The sequence below is a fragment of the Lytechinus variegatus genome, chromosome 19 (assembly GCF_018143015.1).
Source record: "Lytechinus variegatus isolate NC3 chromosome 19, Lvar_3.0, whole genome shotgun sequence".
Classification (NCBI taxonomy): domain Eukaryota; kingdom Metazoa; phylum Echinodermata; class Echinoidea; order Temnopleuroida; family Toxopneustidae; genus Lytechinus; species Lytechinus variegatus.
Genome location: NC_054758.1, coordinates 11,161,201 through 11,181,655, shown reverse-complemented (window position 1 = coordinate 11,181,655; position 20,455 = coordinate 11,161,201). Strand labels below are relative to the sequence as shown.

At 37.4% G+C, this 20,455-nt stretch overlaps 1 protein-coding gene across 1 annotated transcript in view; it reads left to right on the top strand.

Annotated features, from left to right (window-relative positions):
* Nucleotides 1-20,238, top strand: part of LOC121406185 (hemicentin-2-like) — a 35,214-nt gene extending 14,976 nt beyond the window's left edge. The window contains exons 2-7 of the mRNA XM_041597207.1: nucleotides 5,291-5,391; nucleotides 5,857-6,150; nucleotides 6,999-7,105; nucleotides 10,633-10,828; nucleotides 14,073-14,387; nucleotides 19,934-20,238. Coding sequence (XP_041453141.1) covers nucleotides 5,304-5,391; nucleotides 5,857-6,150; nucleotides 6,999-7,105; nucleotides 10,633-10,828; nucleotides 14,073-14,387; nucleotides 19,934-20,079 — 1,146 coding nt within the window. The 5' untranslated portion in view covers nucleotides 5,291-5,303 and the 3' untranslated portion in view covers nucleotides 20,080-20,238. The remainder of the gene's footprint in view (nucleotides 1-5,290; nucleotides 5,392-5,856; nucleotides 6,151-6,998; nucleotides 7,106-10,632; nucleotides 10,829-14,072; nucleotides 14,388-19,933) is intronic.
* The last annotated feature ends 217 nt before the right edge of the window (nucleotides 20,239-20,455 follow it).

The following is a 20,455-nucleotide window of genomic DNA, read 5'->3' as shown; positions in this document are numbered from 1 at the left end:
GATGGTGATGATGATGAGGATGATAGTGATGATGATGATGATGATGATGATGCTGTTGATGATGATAATATCAATAACATCATGATAATGATGATAATAATAACACTGAATAGTAGAAATGATAACAATACTGATAATAATAATAGCAACAATAATAATAATAATAATAATAATAATATAATAATAATAACAATAATGACATAAATGATATAAATAATGATTGGGGTGGGTAGATAGAAGTGAATAATGAAGGTTTTCATTTTATACTTTCCCCGGAGACAATAATTTGAACAATAATTTTATGCACTCGCTTTACGACGAGTACCAAAATAACTATTTCACTCATAATGATCACCTTTGTTAGCTAAAGAGTGGATAAGTTCAGGGCTATACTGGTATCAGTATCCGCTCGCTGAGCCATTTTCCATGAAATAATCCTGTTTTTTTAACAACGCGATTACAAGAAGAGTAATGGGATTGTTCTTGTCAAATTGTTTAATTGCACTCATCCGTCTTACAAAACTATGGATGTATATAGATTTTTACTTGCACAACGCACTCCTTTTATTGTAATATAGAGTTTCTCACTACAGTACCGATTTTGCATGACATATTGCTAAGTTTATTCAAGTGAAACTTTTTGGAGCTGCACTACGAACTCTAGATTCTTCAGTTTTTTTTCAGTCTTCTTCAAAATCGTCAGTTTGTCAAATGAGATAAATATTATTCATTTTAATGAGATTTATTGTGGACTATGCTGAAGAACAGGTTCTTCGATGTTTCTATTTTTTGTCGAAATAATAATAATAATAACAATAATAATGTTAACAATAATAATAATGATAATGATAATAATGATTATAATATTAATGATAATAATAATATTAACGATAGTGATAATATCAATAATACATTGCAAAAATATGGTGTTGATTTAACACCATCCCGGTATCTATATCGGATAACACAAGGGAAGCGTCGAAACAACGCAAATTAAGAATCAAACCGATATTGGTTTAACACTGACTGGTGTGTTTAAATGCCTATCTGGTGTCAGCCTCAAGCCGCAGTGGACACGGTGTTGATTCACTACCTCTCTGGTGTATACCTATATAGAGACCGAGGTGTTATTAGATTAACACCGGTATTTTTGTAGTGTAACAGAAATGATAATCATTATTATGTTATTAATAATAACAATGATAATAATGATACTAATAAAAATGATGAAAATAATAATAGCAGTAATAATGATGATATTACTGTTTGTACTACTACTACTACTACTACTACTACTACTACTACTACTATTACTACTACTACTACTAATAATAATATCGTATTTTACCCAGAAAGGAAGGAACACCATCGAAAATTGAAAAGAAAAAGCTGATTTCGCCATGTATCCTTCATGATGTAAGATTGGGAGGGTGACCGACTTTTTCGATTCTACTTGAACTAAACTTTTCGGGCTACAGGCGTATCCCTTGCAATCTCTGGCAGTCTTTATCTCTTAAAGTAATCATGCCTTCTAATTTTTATTCAATATCTGACAATAGAATCTCCCAATCTCCCCCTCTCTCTCTCTCTTCTTTCTCCAACGCCAATTTTCTGCATTCATGCCCCTCCCTCCCTCTTTATTGGCCGACATCGATCAATATCTTTTTGCTCTTTGCATGGTGAGATTGTATGTTAGTGAGAGAGGGATACTTTGAATGAAGTATTCAACATGAAACTATTTTCAAATTACATGCATATTTGTGAGTTTATGTTGTGTGCGTGCGTGGGTGTGTGTGTGCGTGTGTGTGTGTGTGTGTGGGGGGGTCCTTTCCCTCTGTTATATCTCCCACCCCCTCTCCCGTCCTGCCACCCCCCTCTCTCTCACTAAGCAATTTTGTGTGAAAATGTGTGTATGGATAAACAGAACTTAAATCAAAAAGTGTGAAAGTTTTTAATTTTTAGATAATTATTTTGAACGAAATCCTTTTAAAAAAAATTATTGGATGACAGAGTAGCGTTATGCGTCGTCGGTGCGCGGGAGTGTGTGTAAGGGTGCGTGATGGTAATCTTTTTTTTTTTTTGGGGGGGGGCGGGGGCCACTTACATTGACGAGTGGATACCATGCGCGACCAAAAAAACACGTAAAAAGGATGTCTTTTTCACGATAGGGCACGTTACGTACGTAACGTGATAAGGGTGTCAAAAACACAAAAATAATTTTAAAAAGGGTATCTATTTTGGTAGGAAGATTACGTGTTTAGGGTCGAATTTGCGGGGATGATAAAACAAAATTAAATTGTTTTATAAAGGATGTCCTTTTTGCCCCAACACTTCGTGTTTAGAGTCCGATTTGCGCGAGGTGTAGAAGGACGTGGGGTCGTACTAAACCAAATAAGGTAAAGCCGACGACCGAAGGACCCGTAACAATAAAACATTCCTGTACTTGTTTAGGGGTTCATTTCAGGTAATATTTGCCAAGAGTATGGTTTCACACGCCAGTACTTGTTAAGGGGTGCATTTTCAGAATATGGAAATTACGTGTTTAGGGTGCTTTTTGAGACCCCATGGTCGCGCATGGTATCCACTCGTGAATGGAAGTGGCCCACCGGGGGGGGGGAGGGGGGGGGGAGGGGGGGGGGGTTATTTTGACCTCATATATAAAGGAGGTAATATATTTGTTACATCACTTCCACTGTAATGTACTTTAGACGACCAGTCACCCAAGAACCACGGTAAACTTGTTTCCAAGGTTAATTTCAATTGATATAATTAGCGCGTGGGCAAGTACGCGTAGGCCTACCCATAGGTGAAAACAAAATATCGCTAATTGCTCACTCAGTCACACCGATGAACACGATACCGGATGGACAAACGATAGTTATTCATTACCAATGGTATACTATCGGTCGGTTTTGAGACGGTTCCGTCACTGTGACATAAGTGACAGGACGCCATACAAGATAATGCATTAAAGGCACTCCAGGGAGTACTTTCTTTCGTGTGTTATTCTATGGACTTGAGATATATCCTTGTCACAAAGTTATTTTTACGTCTCTACGTTGTGGGTATATACACTGTAAAAAAATGAAGTGCTAATTTAGCACTCACAGTGCTTGTGTAGTGACTGCACTACGATTGCTGATTTTCTAGTTCAAATCTAAAAATCAGCACTCGTAGTGCAGTCACTATACAAGCACCTTGTGCTAAATTAGCACTTCATTTTTACAGTGTATGCATGTTACGGGGGGGGGGGGCCGGTATGCGTCAATTCACTAAGATTTTTGTGAAGGCAACAAAAGTAAATGACACTATGCAAACAAGTAGGCCTACGGTTCCTAGTTGCGTGCATCGTATCCAATTTGAATGTGACTGGGACATTTATATTACTGTATCCGGGTTAGCTCCACTTTAAAGGTAACATCCAGGGTAAACTTATCAACACAGCCCCTCGGAAAAGCAAACCAAACACAAACCATAACTGTCGGGACTGAACGCTGCACATTGCGTCGCTGAGTCAGAAAGGTCAATGAAATATAGTTTTTATTCCAGTCGGTATAATTAATATACTTTTAAACTATATAAGACTGTCGCTTATTTAGCAGGAATAGATTTCGTACACATGAAGTAGAGGTGTAGATGGTATTTACTGCATGTATTTAGGAATAATTAAAGAGAGGTAGAATAAATAGAAAGCCTATTGAAAGCCTGGCCAAAAAAAAAATCAGCGAGCATTCAGATCCATGCAGTAAGGGGGAAACGTGTACCTCAGTTTACAATTATTTGTGAGTAATAACCTCCATCCTTTGTCAGTTCGTGTTATATTTCTTTGCGGAAATGCAGGACCATAACACGGAGATGGATCGATGGATAGATAGATAAATAGATTGAAAGATAGATGGATGGATTACATAGAGGGATAGATTGATAGATAGAATGATAGTTAGTATAGAAAGGTAGATAGATAGATAGACGGATATATAGGTGGATGGATTGATAGAAAGATAGATAGACGGATATATAGGTGGATGGATTGATAGAAAGACAGATGAATGGATGGATAGAGAGAACCATATATAGTTAGATAAAGAGATAGATAGAATGATAGATATGGGGAGATAAAAAGAGAGAGGACGTATATAGATAGATAGCTGGATTAATAGATAGTTAGATATGTAGAGAGAGAGAGAGGGGGGGGGGGAGATTTTCTACGCGTGATAAAAGAACATAAAACACAATAATTTTTTTTGCACTATACGCTAATTTCAAAGTCTTTTTTGTATCTTTTATTCTACCAAATGGCAACGGATTCTTCATATCACGTTCGGCCAAGAAGTAACCTGAATTGTATATAAATTATCTAAACTTTATTATGGATAAATACGATTAAAAACAAGTGGTTGAGCACTAACTTAGCTTTCATTGTTCATCGTCACTGATTGTGTCTGATATTAGAGGAATGCCCCGGGCTGTACATAATACGATTTTAACAGATAAAAGAAAAATCAGGCAAACAAAATACTGGAAATTTGATTAAAATCGGACAACGAATGACAAAGTTATGGCATTCTAAAGATTTGCATTTTTCCGCTGAAACAGTTCTAGGCATGTCTTCATGAATATTTAGTAAGCAAACTGATGATGTCATATCCCCACTTGTTCTTTTGTATTTCATTATATGAAATTAGGTTTATTCAATTGTTTTTCTACCAAGAACTGAAAAAATAGGATTGACAAAAGATTTAATGCATTAGATATCCATTGCTGCAACTTATTTCATTATGGAGGAGACACAATGTTCACACATGTATGAAAAAATGAAACAATTACGATTTCATGTAATATCATAAGAAAAAGGAAAGTCGGGATGTGACATCATCAGCCCACCTAATGAATATTCATGATGATGTGCAAATAATTATTTTCACAAAATATTGCTGAACTTTAAATTTCAATAACTTTGTTATTTCTTAACCGATTTTGATGAAGTTTTCAGCATTTTGCTTTTTGAATTTTTCTCAATTAATTTAGATGCAGATAATTTAAACCCAGAGCATCGCTTTAAGCACCAAACACTGACGTCTCTGTTTGCCTCCTTATTTTTAGACTCCAGAGAAATTAAATTTTGTACTATTCAATTAGGATGGCACACCACAAATTTACGTCAATCAGTCTGCTGCCATCACACGTTGCAGATCAAATCAACTCGTGTAATATTGAAATTAATATATTTTTGATACTCTTTGTTTAATAATAATTCTATTGTATTTTCTTGATTTCAATTCTTTTCCAGATGAATAACCGCGATGACGTCACAAAACTATTTTTCCGCGTTTATCCACATATATCTGGGGTTCAGCTTTGTGACGTCACAATTTATGCAGCAAGGAGCAGGTAAATACAAATTGTTGTTAAATTTTTTTTTTTACAAAGTACGTATAACATTGGCATGATTGATGGTAATGATTATAATAACGATAATAGTATGAATAATGATGCCAAATTGTAATAATCATAATGTTAATGATAATGTTAGTGATTATTAAACAATAATAATGACGATTTCATATGGTTGATGATATCGTCAAGAAGAACAATGAGAAGAAGATGATGAAAAAAGGTAGAAAATGAAGAAGAAAAGAAGAAGAAGAACAAGAAGAAAGATGAGGAGGAGAAGAAGGAGGAGAAGAAGAAGAGAAAGAAGAAAAAGAGGGAGGAGGAGAAGAAGAAAAAAAGGAGGAGGACGAAGAAGAAAGTATTTAAGGACGAAGACGAATTTTGGTAAAAGCCCCTTTTCATAATTCATATAATTAGCAACATCAATCCATATTGTATTCATTCTCATCGTCCTTATCAAAGTGATTGAGGTATCACCGCAGGGTGGGATCGAGGGACCACCGGGGCGGGAGTACGAGATCAAGTGCCGGGCGAGCTGGTACGGAACACCGCCCGAGATCGAGTGGACGCTCGACGGCCGTCGCATCTTCGACGGTAACAAGTACGTGATCGACATCGAGCAGACCCCCTTGGAAGACGCGACGATCAGCTCCCTCTTCATCCAGAGCGCATGGCCGCAGGACTCCGGGCGGTATGGCTGTCGGATGCAGGCGCCCGCATTCGGGCTCGCCAGTACCACCTTCAAAGTCTTTCCACGTTAGTAGCACACCCTCATGATCTGTCTCACCTGCGATACCGACGCCAAACCGATAGATGATATGCCATTCAAGATAACGTGATAGCTTTGATCGGTCTGGAGTCGGTCTCTTTTGTGTGACTGTAACATTAGACCCATTCTGAAATCGGGTTTAACTTAAACTCTGGTTTTAAATTGTGGTTTAAGTATGGATAGCCAATTGTCACATAAATCACTAACAGTAGATATACCATATTTCAGCTTATTTGGCTCTCAAATCATTCATAATTGTCTGGGAAGTATAAAAGGATAAATCTGAAAATAGCACAGCAAACATCAGAAACATACAACTGAATAAAAATTTTGACACTTTTGGCTTCCCATAAGTTTAGCGCAGAGTTAGACCATGGTCTAATTTAAACCTGACTTCAGAATAGGGCTTTGGGAGAAGCTTTGTTGAAATCCAAACGGTCATGAACTGTAATAACTTTAATTCCAAAATGAATGAAATTTTACTTATTGATATTCCGTTTTTTCATAATATCCTTGGATTATTAGGAATTATCATGAATAATAAATAAGAAGACTGACAGTTGCAACACAATATGGTATCATCTTTGGGCAGACACAATGGATACAAATAAAGAGGAAATAATAGTTTGACTTATTCCAATCCGTAAAATCAATCAACGAATCATTCACAAAGAAATTGTTTTCTAAAGTGACAAGATATACGTTAGTCAAGTGATTTTTTAAGTATATATTTATATGCACCACACTCAGGATTCTTTTTATTACGATCGATTAGTCATATTTTGTGATTTCTATTTTCTCTACTATTCATATGCCTCTTGTGACTCAACTTTAGGACCGATTCTAATGCCGTCCCCTCATCAAGTGATTGATCGTGACACCAACCTTACCTTACAATGTCCTTCCCGAGGGAACTTCGGTGGAAACCTTTTTTGGTTTAAGGTAAACCCAATTAATTTCTGAAGTCTGTGGTAATATCTCTATCAAGTCAGTTAAACCAAATATGATAAATGTTGTGTTTATCAAGTTGTTTTGTAAACAGGCTTAATCGCTCGGTTAATATATTGCTTGAATATTTTTAAAGACAATGTATGTGATTGTTTATTCTAGTTAGACCAAGCACTTTGTTTGCCTCTATTTTGACAATTGTTTATTTTTTAATACACACACACAAACACCTATACACGCACCTCATACAATCACTCCCACACCCACCCACCAACCCCCACATCCAATCGTTACAAAACAAACACGTCCCGCAGCTAACGAGACACAAACACACCCACAGGCTTAAACAACGTGCTTGAAATTAAAGCAGCGGTTTATACCGTGCCGATGAAAAAAACAACAACTTAACCTCACAACACTTTAGGTGAGTCCTTATCACTTAATGCAAATCGCGCAATGGCAATTCATTGATAAAAAAACATCTATCTTTTCTTCAAATAGGGTGGATTAAGAAAGACATAATGATCCATTTAACTTCTACGGTAGAGGGATGAACAGCTCAATCAGCTTGAGACGTGTAGAATGCAAATAAGAAATGGAAGGTTATTTCTCATTTTATGCGAATGAAGCAAATGATTGAAGAGTCTCCATTAAACTATGCGATGCAGTTCGGAAATTGAAGAATAGTTAAAAGTAGCCATAATTTTCCGGACTTCACTTTGTATAATCTCACAGACCAAGGTGTGGTACTATGATACGTTGATTTATCAAAATCACATCAGTGTTAGCCTCTGCCTTTTCGTCATTGTGACGTCAACTATGCGTCTTTAATTTTCGAAATTTAAAGTTGCAATCAGACCTGAGGGGGAAAACACATAAAAGATGGTAAAGAGGTCATATCTCAAAGGTAATCAGTGTTTGTGCATGCGTCATGGCCAAAATTGCATTTTTACTTTTATTGCCTTCCAAATAAAGATATACTGTCCAGCTTATAAATTATGTTGATGACGGAAAGAACATCAACTAGAGAATAAAATCTTCCCTTGAAATCATTTTAATGTAGGCTTCCACTGAAGAGGGAAGGCACAACATTCATTTTCTATCATGGCAGATAATAATTTTAACATCAACTAGAGAATAAAATCTTCCCTTGAAATCATTTTAATGTAGGCTTGCACTGAAGAGGGAAGACACAACATTCATTTTCTATCATGGCAGATAATAATTTTATGCTCCCCAAATTGCCAAACGCTTAAAAAAAATGGATTATGCGAAAACGTAAGTTACATTTCAAATTTTCATAGAAGCGATTATTTCATTCGTATACAAATATAATGCAGAGTAGTATGAGGGCACTGGTCGTCAATGCGGGAAATAGGAGAAAAGTGATTACGTGGAAAAAGCGTTTGAAAAAGAATTTTGTGTAAATCATTTCAGACACGCAGCCGCGAGTTTTCACAATATTACGAAGACGCTGGTCGGAACATTGAGAATCTATTGTCATAACCCCTTCCTGATAAAGCAGTCTTTATCAAAAATGGGTGAAAAAACAGCAGTGTCTTGAACAAACGACGCATTTGCATTTTTTTTGTAGATCCAAATCTTAGGATGATTTGCTGTCCCATTTCACCAATTTTCGACAAAGACCTCTGAGCTGTTTATTGTAATTTGACGGGCATTTCCAATAGATTTACTATACGTTGGAGAATCCACCCCCGTTGCAATTGTGAAAACTCGCTATTATATCGTGTAACGTAACGGCTATGCGTGGGGACCATACATTCTGTACTGCTGGGCATATATGACGTCTCAAGGGTCATAATTGAAATCTGAGGGAGATAGGTGTGTCATTATCCCTTTTGCGTTCGGGTCATCTAGCTAATGCAGTAATGTATATGTTACAGCCACACCATACAGGAACTGACTCCAAACCGACTGGTTGAATGCAATTGAAAATAACGCATTAGTTGCAATCGGTGTTGAGTCGGTTTCGTTTGTGAGACTGCGACATTACTTCCGTAATACTGCACACACATTGGCGGCGGAAGCCAAACAATTTAGGGGGGGGGGGGGGCACCTGAAATTTTTGGATAGACACAGGGAAAAAAATTGACAAGCCCCCCCCCCAAAAAAAAAGGTTATCGACCTAAATTTTAGGGAAGATCGCGAAAAATTTTTGACAAGCAAAAAAAAACCACACACACACCTATAGTTTCGCTCCTCTCATCACAGACTGGTGTTAAATGTAACACTATAGTGTTAACAATGTGGGGCTTAATCTATCATGTTAGTGTGTTCGAGTAGGTGTGGGTGTATCTTTTTTTTAATGTATTCATATTTAAAAACATTGCCTTTGTAAAAGTTTGATCCGTTTCTTTTGGAACCCAGTTTATATTGATGGAGAGTTTTCTTGTATTTTTTTTCAAAGTAGTGTTTCAAGGAGCATTAAAACAATTTCACATCCACGTCGTAAGCGTCGCGACGCGTCGTGATGTAGTGATTCTGATAAGATGGTCGTGCATTCGGATCTCCTGCGGCGCGAATGTTCTATGTTTAGGGCGCCTCTCACTTCGCAATTATTTATCCGGGTGTTAGATTAGCCGACTGGTAACCAGTATAGTTTGCGAAAGCCGATGTAGTGACCAAGTAGACCTTCATTTTGTAGTGAAATCTTTTTTTTTTCTCGGGATTAAAGTGATATTAATTTTGTAACGAACCCCCCATATTTTTGCTTTTCCAATTTACATCAGAACCCCATGTAAAAAAATCGTTCGCATGGCCCTGAAGATGTTCAAAATATCTTCTCAGTAATTTGATTTCAACCCTTTTAATTTCCATCATTGCATTACGCGTGGAATGCATTCTATCTATTAAAGTAGAACTTCCTACGCTGTTACGTGATTTTATGTAGGTTGGTTTTATCAACTTGTTCATTGCGGCACCACTGTCTTATCATTTAATTAAGTATGCTAAATTTATGATAAAAACTGAATAGTATTTGTTCAACCTGCTCTCAATTCTTTATTTTGATTCAATTATGTTTACACACACACACACACACACACACGCACACACACATATATATATATATATATATATACACACACATACAGTGTCAATTAGAAATTTGCCCCCCCAAAAAAAAAAAAAGAAAAGATATACAGTACACTGATTTTTGGAGCGTGCAGTATACATTTTTGTCCACATAAAACACTCTAGGGGCCTGTTGCATAAAACTTTTTACCTGAGAAAACTCTGGTAAAAACTGAAAACTAAGGTTAGTCTGATTTCTGCCATTGACTTTAACACAGGGCAAAAATTCCAGTAAAAACAACCTGAGTTTTCTCAGGTAAAAGGTTTTATGCAACGGGCCCCAGGTGAGGGGCGAACAATTTTAACGCCATGCACGTGACGCGTTTAGGCTAATCGCATTGCTTATCACAAACCATTTATTTCATAATCTTGACAATAGACTTCTTCAAGTTGTTGAAACGATCTCCTGTTAATCATGTTTTCTTCAGGATAACATAGTGATCGGTGGGCAAGCTGGGATGTACGATGTGAACAGAGACAGGATACCAGACTACTGGGTCGTAGACAACGAAAGGATGATGATCGTAAACGCAAACATCAACAGTGCAGGGGTCTATACCTGCCAGTATCGCTACTTCTTCCGCGGGATGCACCAGAACGTTGCAGAGATGATCAACGTAAACTGTACGTATTCTACTGCAACGGAAGGAAAACCCCGCTAGGGACAGGGGAGGGGGGGGGGGGTAATGACAGTAAGTTATAGAAGAGGTGCAGTGTTATTTGGAAGATCCACTCGATACGCGCATACAATTGCGCGCACAATTTGGTAGGCCTGCCAACGAAACCATGAACCCACATAATACACTCAGGGATTAATAGCGAAATAGAGGTGACAAGACTAAATTTCAATACAAAAATATCAAAACAAATGACAAAAAATGTACACATTTTTAAATAAAAAATATTACTAGATTATTATCTTATGTTTTTATAATTTTTCAGTAAACAGGATTTAATTGTGCCATCAAATTCGCGCATGCGAATATTCACAAAGTTCAAATTATGAACATTCTGTGATAAACGCACACCGTGGACAACGTAGAGGTGTTCACAATAGGCAATTATTGTCTTTGCAACATTACCGTTGGGGATTTTTTTTGTATATAAAAAATGGTGTCTGGTTCCTCTTTTCTTTCTCATTTAAACTTGTAAATACTAAATTTCAATCAATTGTGTAAATATGAACTACCATTGTCATTCTTATTTTTTGGCTTATTATATGCAGCTGGTCGTATTCTTATATCAGTTTTTTGATCTTTAAAATTTTGATGTAACTTTTTATCCTTTTCAGGAACTTGATGTAAAACAGTTTATTTATACTGATCTTGTGTTTTTCCTGAATAAATATATTTCAATAGATAAATGCAGTCCACGATGTGAACATAGGCGGCGGAAGCGGGGGGGGGGGGGGGGACGGGGGACGTGCCCCCCTAAATTTGAGGAGGGGGGGGGGACGTTCCCCTAAATTTGTTGTTGATGACTTTTTTTTTTTTTTTTTTTTTGCTTGTCAATTTATTTTCGTACGTCCCCCCTAAAATTTTTGGGAACCTTTTTTTTTTTTTGCTTGTCAAAATTTTTTTGGTTGTCCCCTCCTAAAATTTTTGGCTTCCGCCGCCAATGGCTATGAACACATCATGGACACATATCCACACACTGTGAGTATACTGTGACAATACACTCCGAATACACAATGTAAACACATTGTGAACGCACTACGAAAACACCCTGTGATCACTCTATATACACACACTATGCGCACTCTGTGAACGTCCTGTAAGCACACTGTGAGAAAACTCTGTGACACATTTTTTCCCAGCCGGGTGGGGGCTGCCTAATTCTATTTACTCTATGATTTAAAACAGCGAGAAAAAAGATGAAAAATATGAGAGATAAAAAAATAGGAACCAATAAACCCGATAAAACTGTCGAGGCGTATGATATCTTGGTCATGCAACTTTAAGATAACTTCATTCATTCTGTTTGTCTTAGAACTCAAACTAGCTTTTGGTGAAATTGCCCCCTACTCTTGTTGAATTTTAGTTTGATTTACCCTTTCACTCTCGGCTCCATATAGGCCCTATGGAAGACATAAATTAAGTTCCGATTTTTAATTTGAATAATAGAGGGAACCGTCTTAGAGTAAGTTTTGATGTACGTCCATAAGGTCCCTAAGGCATAATTTTGTTTAATGAAAAACATTGGAATAACCAAAGGGACAACAAATTGATAAAATTATTTCGAAGATTACATTTCAGTATAGTATACGAAAGAAAAATAAAGAAAAAAAGAAATGACAATTAAATTGTCATCCGACAGTTACAACTTTTATTTTTCAAAATATTTGCATGTAGATTTGCAGTAATTTTTGTGTTCATCATATTCGTAGTATTATAGAAAAAGATGATGAGGTTATTTCCGACTTTAAACTTTTATGACCCCAATTCAAAGTGAAGAAAAACATAAAAATAAAGATTATTGAAAACCCCCTGAAGAAATTACATCGTTTTGTTTGTAGTCTTGCACCTTATATATGTAAAAGCGAACAACAGCTCGTATATCATTTCCCGGGGGCGAAATGGGCAACTATTATTATGATTTTTTCAAGCATTATCTTATTGTGACGTGTTTCTATCTCCTATCGTCTTGCCGCGGGTAATAGCAAATGCAAGGCTATTTTGTAATGATTGTATAAGCACCCCAAAATATTACATAATCATACATGTCATACTTATCATCGTAGGGTATAGAAATGATTTGATTTGCCTGTGGCTTCTGACAGTGATCATAAGATTAATATGAGAAAAAGTATTATGGCATAATCATGTCAGAGTAAAATTTCCTGGGGCAAATGGGTATTATGGTATGGTATATTACTGTTTTCCAAACATTATTATCGTGTAACGTATGTGCCTCTATTTTTACTTATCTTAAAAATAGGAATGTTGAAGACGATACAAAAGTATTATTACATAAATAAAACAAGAACAAAAACAAAACGGAGGAACAGAGAAATAAGCGAAAGGAAAAGGAGAAATGGTGCATTTTGTAAATATCATTTTAAAATCAGTCACGGAATTAGATTTCAAAACTCGCAAAATTTTAGCATACCCCCTCAAATTATTTGGCTTTTTATGCCACTGTGCATTGGATATTTTGCTTGTATCAGATCAATTAAAATTAAAATGATAATGCAGATAAACTGGTATATATATATATATATAAACGGGGAATCAGTATTATGTGATGTACAATCAGCAATGCCAAGTTTCGAACCGATGTATTATCGCATAAGTGGATTCAAATTATTACTTTTTAGTGTATATATTACAGTACATCACATCTGGTTTTTAAAAGCATTTTTAAAAGGAAAATCACAAGCTCAAGTCGTCCAATAAACATATGGCCGATGTCACGATTAGAAAACCTTCCTGATTACTAGAACTGCTCCTAGGTAGGGGTTAGCGGCGGAGCCCCTTGAAATTCATTAATCTTGTGTAAAACAATAATAGTATCATGATGTTAGACTGCAACTTTGGTGGGCGAATGGGTCAGAAAGCATTATTTTTTCAGATTTGTTATCGGAGGGGGGGGGGGGCGCTGGCAAAACGCATTACAAAAAAAAATCAAAAGAACGAGGAAGCGAAGTGACCGAGTCTGTCCTTGGCATTTTCTAAAGTGCAATTGAAGAGTTTCGTGCACACTTTGGTTGAATTTTGTGAACATTTTCAGTAAGAAAATGTAAGTTTCCAAAGAAATTCGAGGGGGGGGGGGGACTACCCCCTACTCATCGCTGTGTACGGCACAGTCTTCTGTGCTAATTCCTGAATTCGTATTTGGCTTGTTATATCTTAATTTTCTTTCACCACAGTTCCCGTTGAATTGGTAACAAAACCATTAATACGATGGCAAGAGCTTCCAAACTCCGGACCCCTTCGGCTCGAATGCAAGGCCCGTGGGTTCCCCCGCCCAAGAATAGCTTGGACCTACTCCAACTTCACGTTCGAAAGCGGGGGTTACATGGATAAAAATGTCAGCATTGTGACGAGTCCGCAATCGCAGACCATTGTTACGTCAGTCCTAAGCGTACGTCACATGCCAGACAAGTTCAATGTTGCCCGTTTCAACTGCTCAGGGCGGAACAGTGTAAGCAAGGCCAGCAAGCTTATCATGGTAGTAAATATGGGTAAGTATATTTTCGCACTTTGATGCACGTCGAGTTCAAGAACACATTAAGTATTAAAAAAATGCCCATCAATTGACACAGAAAAGGTTTGGGAGTCTTTGTCGAAAATTAGTGAACCGGAACAGAGGCTTTTTTTTTCTTGCCTGCATGGCATAGCGAGACTGTAGGCTTCGCTTTCAGACGGCGGCGGCGGTGTCAACATTGAAATCTTATTAAACCAAGGTTAATTTTTTGAAATGTCATCATAACTTAAAAGGTGAATTGACCTAGTTCATGGTACTTATGGATCATCACCTATTACTGAACATCCTGATTGAATTTCAGGTCCCTTGACCAAGATCAAAGGTCATTTAAGGTCATTGAACTTTTGCCGTGTTAGTTGGGGGTATTTGTTAAATTGGCATCCGATCATAACTTAGAAATTTTATGGATCTACTTCATGAAAAATAGACATAAGGGTAATGATTGATTGCTTTGCACTCGTCGTAGGTCACATGATGATGGTCGAAATTCTCTTTGGGTTAGTGGACATAGTATTTTATTATCAGATGAATGTTTTTTTGTGTGAATAATTATTCAATAGCTGTTTTCGAAGCCATCATTACTGGTATATCGAATCGCGTAATGCAGGCGAGACTGCCAGCGGCGTTCCACTTGGTTTATGGAAGTTTCGGAGCTGATGTCTAATGGCATATGTGTGTCTTTTCTCCAGAGTCCGGGACGAAACTGCTGTTTTGATTCGCCAATTTTCGACAAAAACTTCTCGGTTGGTCAGAAGTTTGACAATGCATCTACATCTTTGTTCTTGAATCCGCCGTGAGTCGTGAAGCAACAGAATCCCTAATAAGTGGTTGTTTTCATAATGTTATACACGTATAAATAGTGTACAATCTGTTGTTCAATAAACTGGATTGTATATTGATATTTTTATTCCTTCTTTCTCCCCTTTCCTTCCTCTGATTTCGTCTCTTCCCATCCTTGCCCCCTTTTAACTGCTTGCAAAGGTAGGGGCTGTGGGAGGCCGCCCCTTTCTACTATTCACCTGTCCTGTACTCATCTCATTTAATATGTCCATAATCCTTGAAACCCTAATAACGGAAGACATATAAGGTACAAGTTGATGTGTGTTTTTCTCTGAAAGTATATAAATATCTTTGCCATTAGGTGTTCTTTTGCTGGTTGTGTTTCCGTTTTGTTTCCTTATTTGCAAGATCAAAGTTCTTTACTTAATTAGACAAGAATCAGCGAATCCATATAATGTACAAACGTGGGTGGACTTAATGTAACTAACTAAAAAATGAAAAGAGGAGAGTCTTGAAAGAACTAAAGAAAGACTGATATACCAGGGTGTTTAAACGTGCAAACACATTGTGTCACTTTAGATATTTTCCCTTCGTTTTGGCATATCGCTGCTGGGGTGATAGAACATCGTATCTCAAAATTTAAAGGTCCGGTCCTACTGCAGCTCTTGCTGATCCAAAGAGGTTGTAAAACGTAAAACAAAATCTTGCCATCCGTTGGAAAACGCTATGCATCCGTTCGGTACTCATTGCGTATGTTTTTCATATGCTCTATCCATCGAGCATCCGCCCACTATGATTTTATCCGCGCAAAAAGTTTTGAGCTGTACGAGCAACAAACGTTCTATGTCCGTTATCATCCTTTCGACGTCCGTTTTAGCCTCTAAGAATCAATTACTTTAGAATGGGCAAAATTTTCATCACAGCGGATAAATAAATTGAATGAATGAATAAATGCCCAATATGCTGGTTGGACACAAAATTACCCTCATGGAGCATTTTACCCAATATTTTTTAGAGTGTAGCACGGGAATAGAATGGCTGTAAGCGTATGCATCTCGTATACATGCATAAAGTATTTTAAATCCCCGATAACCCTACTTCCATTTGCTTTCATCCTGTAAACTTCCGATAAACATCAATTTTAAATCCCCACTGCATACTACACACGTCCGTTCTTCCGTTCTGTTTTTGTCAATGTTAGTCGATTTAACACTTTCCGAACCTAGAAATGTTCTTTCCGATGAAGTTTTTTTTTCTTGATCCGTGTTCCTATGGGCTCCTAGAACAAATTCAGCTTGGTTGCCCCAAAATGCCGTTTGGGCAATTTTGCTAATTTGCATAAATCCAAAATGGCCGCCAGATGCCATCTTGAAAACCGAACTTTTGAACCCCTTTCCCCAAAATTATTAGTAATGACTCCTTTTAGGGGTTTGGGGGTGCGTTAAATCTCTGCTTTCTATTGTGCAATGTAATGTCATCCTCAGGTCAAATCCAAGATGGCCGCCAGATGTACTTTTTTGAAAAAATTACCTTCTCAACCCTTTGTCCCAGGATCATGAATAATACATCTTTTCGTGAATTATTTGATATGTTGATTCCATTCTGTTAATAATTTTGCAAAATAGGATCATCTTCAGAGCAAATCCAACACGGTTCAAGATGGCCGCTAAACGCCATATTAAAAAAAACTACTTCCCGAGACTATTGAACCTTAAAGAACTCTCCCTAATGAGGTTGCTATTATGTAATGGAGCTCATGTAAGGGGATTTCAGTAAGAATGATTCATTTCTTTTAATCACTCCATTTTTAGTTCAAGGTCAAGTCATGTCTAAGATGGTCAGATGGTTGATAGGTTTCGTCATTAACCGTTCAATTTAGAATGAAACCATTCAAGGTTTGGGCTATGATTTCGGTAGTTCTAATCCCTTTTTTTTCTGTCCAACCATACTTTTCCAGTGAAAGGACTTCAAAGTATTATATGAATTAAAAGTTGATTTCTTCGTATTAAAAAATAATTAAGTTATTAACTTCCTTCATAATTATCATTGGACTTTTCATCCTGACAAGAGCCATTGAATTGGACAGCAGGAGTGCATTTGGCGAATGCACTATATCCGTACCAGAGCACATAGGAAACTCTTCAACATCGACCGACTACATGCTAAAACAATGGACAGGATGGTTCTCATTCGTGAGATGTTGTACGGAAACGACTTCGCCCCTGCCTCCCAAGAAGTGGGAGTACAAGACCTAGTCATACAGCCACCTGTCCTGTGCATGTAAGGAGTTAAATTGGTTCACCCATTAGCCTGTGAGACAGAAATCCTGATCAACTCAAGACACTGACTGTCCTCCAGATCAACAGCACGCACTCGTCTGGTTGTGGTGGACTCCTCACCTACCTTAGATCGACTGTCTCTAGCTCACTTTCACTGGACAAGGAGATAAGCACCAGGATAGGAAAATCTGTCACACTCATGGCAAAGCTCCTGTACGGAAGGAAGTCCTGGAAAACGTACGCCGACCAAAAAAAAAGCGGCTGAACACCTTTCATGCCAGCTGCATCAGACGTATCATGAACATTGAATGGCAGGATAAGTGAAAAATACAGACGCCATTCAGCGTACGTGCTGGCATCCCTAGCTTATTCTCGCTCCTTAGTCAAATGAGTCTCAAGTGGTTGGGGCATATTCGCCGCATGAAACCTTGACGAATCCCTTCTTGAATTCGCCAAGGTAAGTTGAGCTGGGTGATTGTTCTCACCCCAATCGGTAGATCACACCTCCGTTATAAAGACACCTGCAAACGTGACATAGAACTTTCCGGCATAGACACTAACACTTATGAAGATGTAGATGATAGTCACCATTTTATGGTGAGGGGGTCAATACGTGAGAAATAATCGGAATATTAAATTGGCAGACCCAAGACCTAGTAGGAATAGGGCAGCATCTCCATCTAAACCTGTCTCAGCGCCATCCTCCTTCATCTGCACAAATTTGCTCTAGAGACTGCCACTCCAGAGTGGAGCTTTACAATCACTCTCGAAAATGTAAGACCTAGCGCTACACCATCATCTTTTAAGGCGAACTAATGCCTACCAATCATTGGGCACATTGATTTAGAAAAAAAAAATTGAGAAAACACATTCAAATTCAAATAAGACTCTAAAAGCCTCTTTAGTACAAAAGCATGGATAGACATTAAAACAAATAAAAACAGACGCAAGATGGATCATAGCTCAAACCTAAAGAGGATTCATTATAAGGTGAGCAGTTAATATCGAAATCTGACATCTCAGATGTGACTTCACCTTGACCAAAGACTTAAGAATTAATACATGAATTAATAATCGTAATGAAATACCTTTACATTAGCTCTTACACGTATAAGCCTCGGAAACAGATTTTTTTTTCATGATGGCCGGTTGGCGGCCATCTTGGATTTAATGTGAAGATTATCCTTTATGCAAAATTACAGCATAAAGTGAATCAACATAATTATGACTCTCGAGTAGATTTATTGTTCATGATTCTGGGGCAAAGGGTTCAACAATTAATACTTCGAGATGGCGTCATCTGGCGGCCATCTTGGATTTTACTTGAAGATGACATTACATTGCAAAATAGATAGCAGAAATGGATTCTACACACCCCAAAACTCCGCAACAAAGGTATTTCTTATCATTCTGGGGCAAGGGGTTCAACTTTAATTTTTCAAAATGGCATCTGTTGGTCATACTGGATTTGACCTGAAGATGATCTAATATAGCAATGATAATAATATAAATGGATTTTACACAACCTTAAACCCCTATAACAGTCATTACTCATCATTTTGGGGAAAGAGGTTCAAAAGTTAGGTTTCCAAGATGGCATCTGGCGGCCATTTTGGATTTATGCAAATTAGCAAAATTTGCCAAAAAGAACAACTTTGGGCAACCAAGCTGAATTTGTTCTAGGACCCCATAGAAACACGAATCAAGAAAAAAAACTTCATCGGGAAGAAGATATCTAGGTTCGGAAAATGTCAAATCGACCTTTTTTCTGTCTATTTATGGAGCTGATGAAAACGGATATGAATATGATTAATATATTTTTTTGTGTGTCCATCGGCCAGTGGGACCAGGCTTTTAATATTTTGACGACAGCTCAGAATATGCCAGATTTTAGAGTTATAACATTGGTAGTAACCTTCTTTTTGCCCCGAAAGAGTTCTCCACTGGTATCAGGAAACTTTTTCAGGCAATATGGGACAGATAATTGCTATATAAAAAAACAGCCTTTTATAAGCTGCCCTCAAAAAATGTCTAGATACGAGGTGTCATCAGCCCTGCCACGATAATTTATGTAGTATTATGTTTCCTTTTTATCCTTTGAATTATTTTTTAAAATTTATAATGATTCATCAACTGTAGTCATGGTAGTAATTGAAATTAACTCCGGTGTGTTGGCTCAGTTGGTAGAGCGTCCGACTCACAACTGGGAGATCGGGGGGTTCAAACCCCGGTCGCGTCAGACCATGGACCTACTTCATGGTCAGACCAAAAGGCGTTAAAAGATTGGAGTTGCTAATACCCTGTTTGGCGTTCAACAACTAAAGGGATAGAGCCTCGTCGATCTGGCGCTGCACATCAGCTGCCGGGCCCACGATCAATTGGGTAAAGCAAATTTTCGGAGTATTTCATTTCATGTCTATTTCTAACAATAAAAAGTTTTTTCATTTCACTTTTCATTTTACAGGTGGAACATCGGAACAGATTCCAAACAGAGGGCCGAATAGCGGTACTTCAACCAGTGATGCCAGCATCGGACATGAACCAAGGTTGCCCTTAGTGGCCTTAACAACATTCTGCATACTCACCAAATCACTTTGGGTTTGGAGATGAACCAACAAACACGTTAAGAATAAAAACAGAAATACACATTTGAAACCAATTCTCTTGCTTATTTCATTTCCATCGAAACATAATTAGAGTAATGTCAATCTGATTCAAATTGATAGGTTTACATCAAAAGCATTATAAAATAGAGCATATAGAAATGAAAATGGAATTGAGCGTCCCAACTAAAAGCAATGCCTGTAAATTGTAAAAAAAAGAAAACAAATAAATAATTTGGTACTTAATTTCATAAATACGAATAACATACTAATTTATGTATATATTATATATATGCAAGAAAGGAAAACGATAATGTGGAAACCAGAGTGAGATAAAAATGGTACTTTAGTTACAGACCAGGGTCGCATCTTACAAAGAGTTG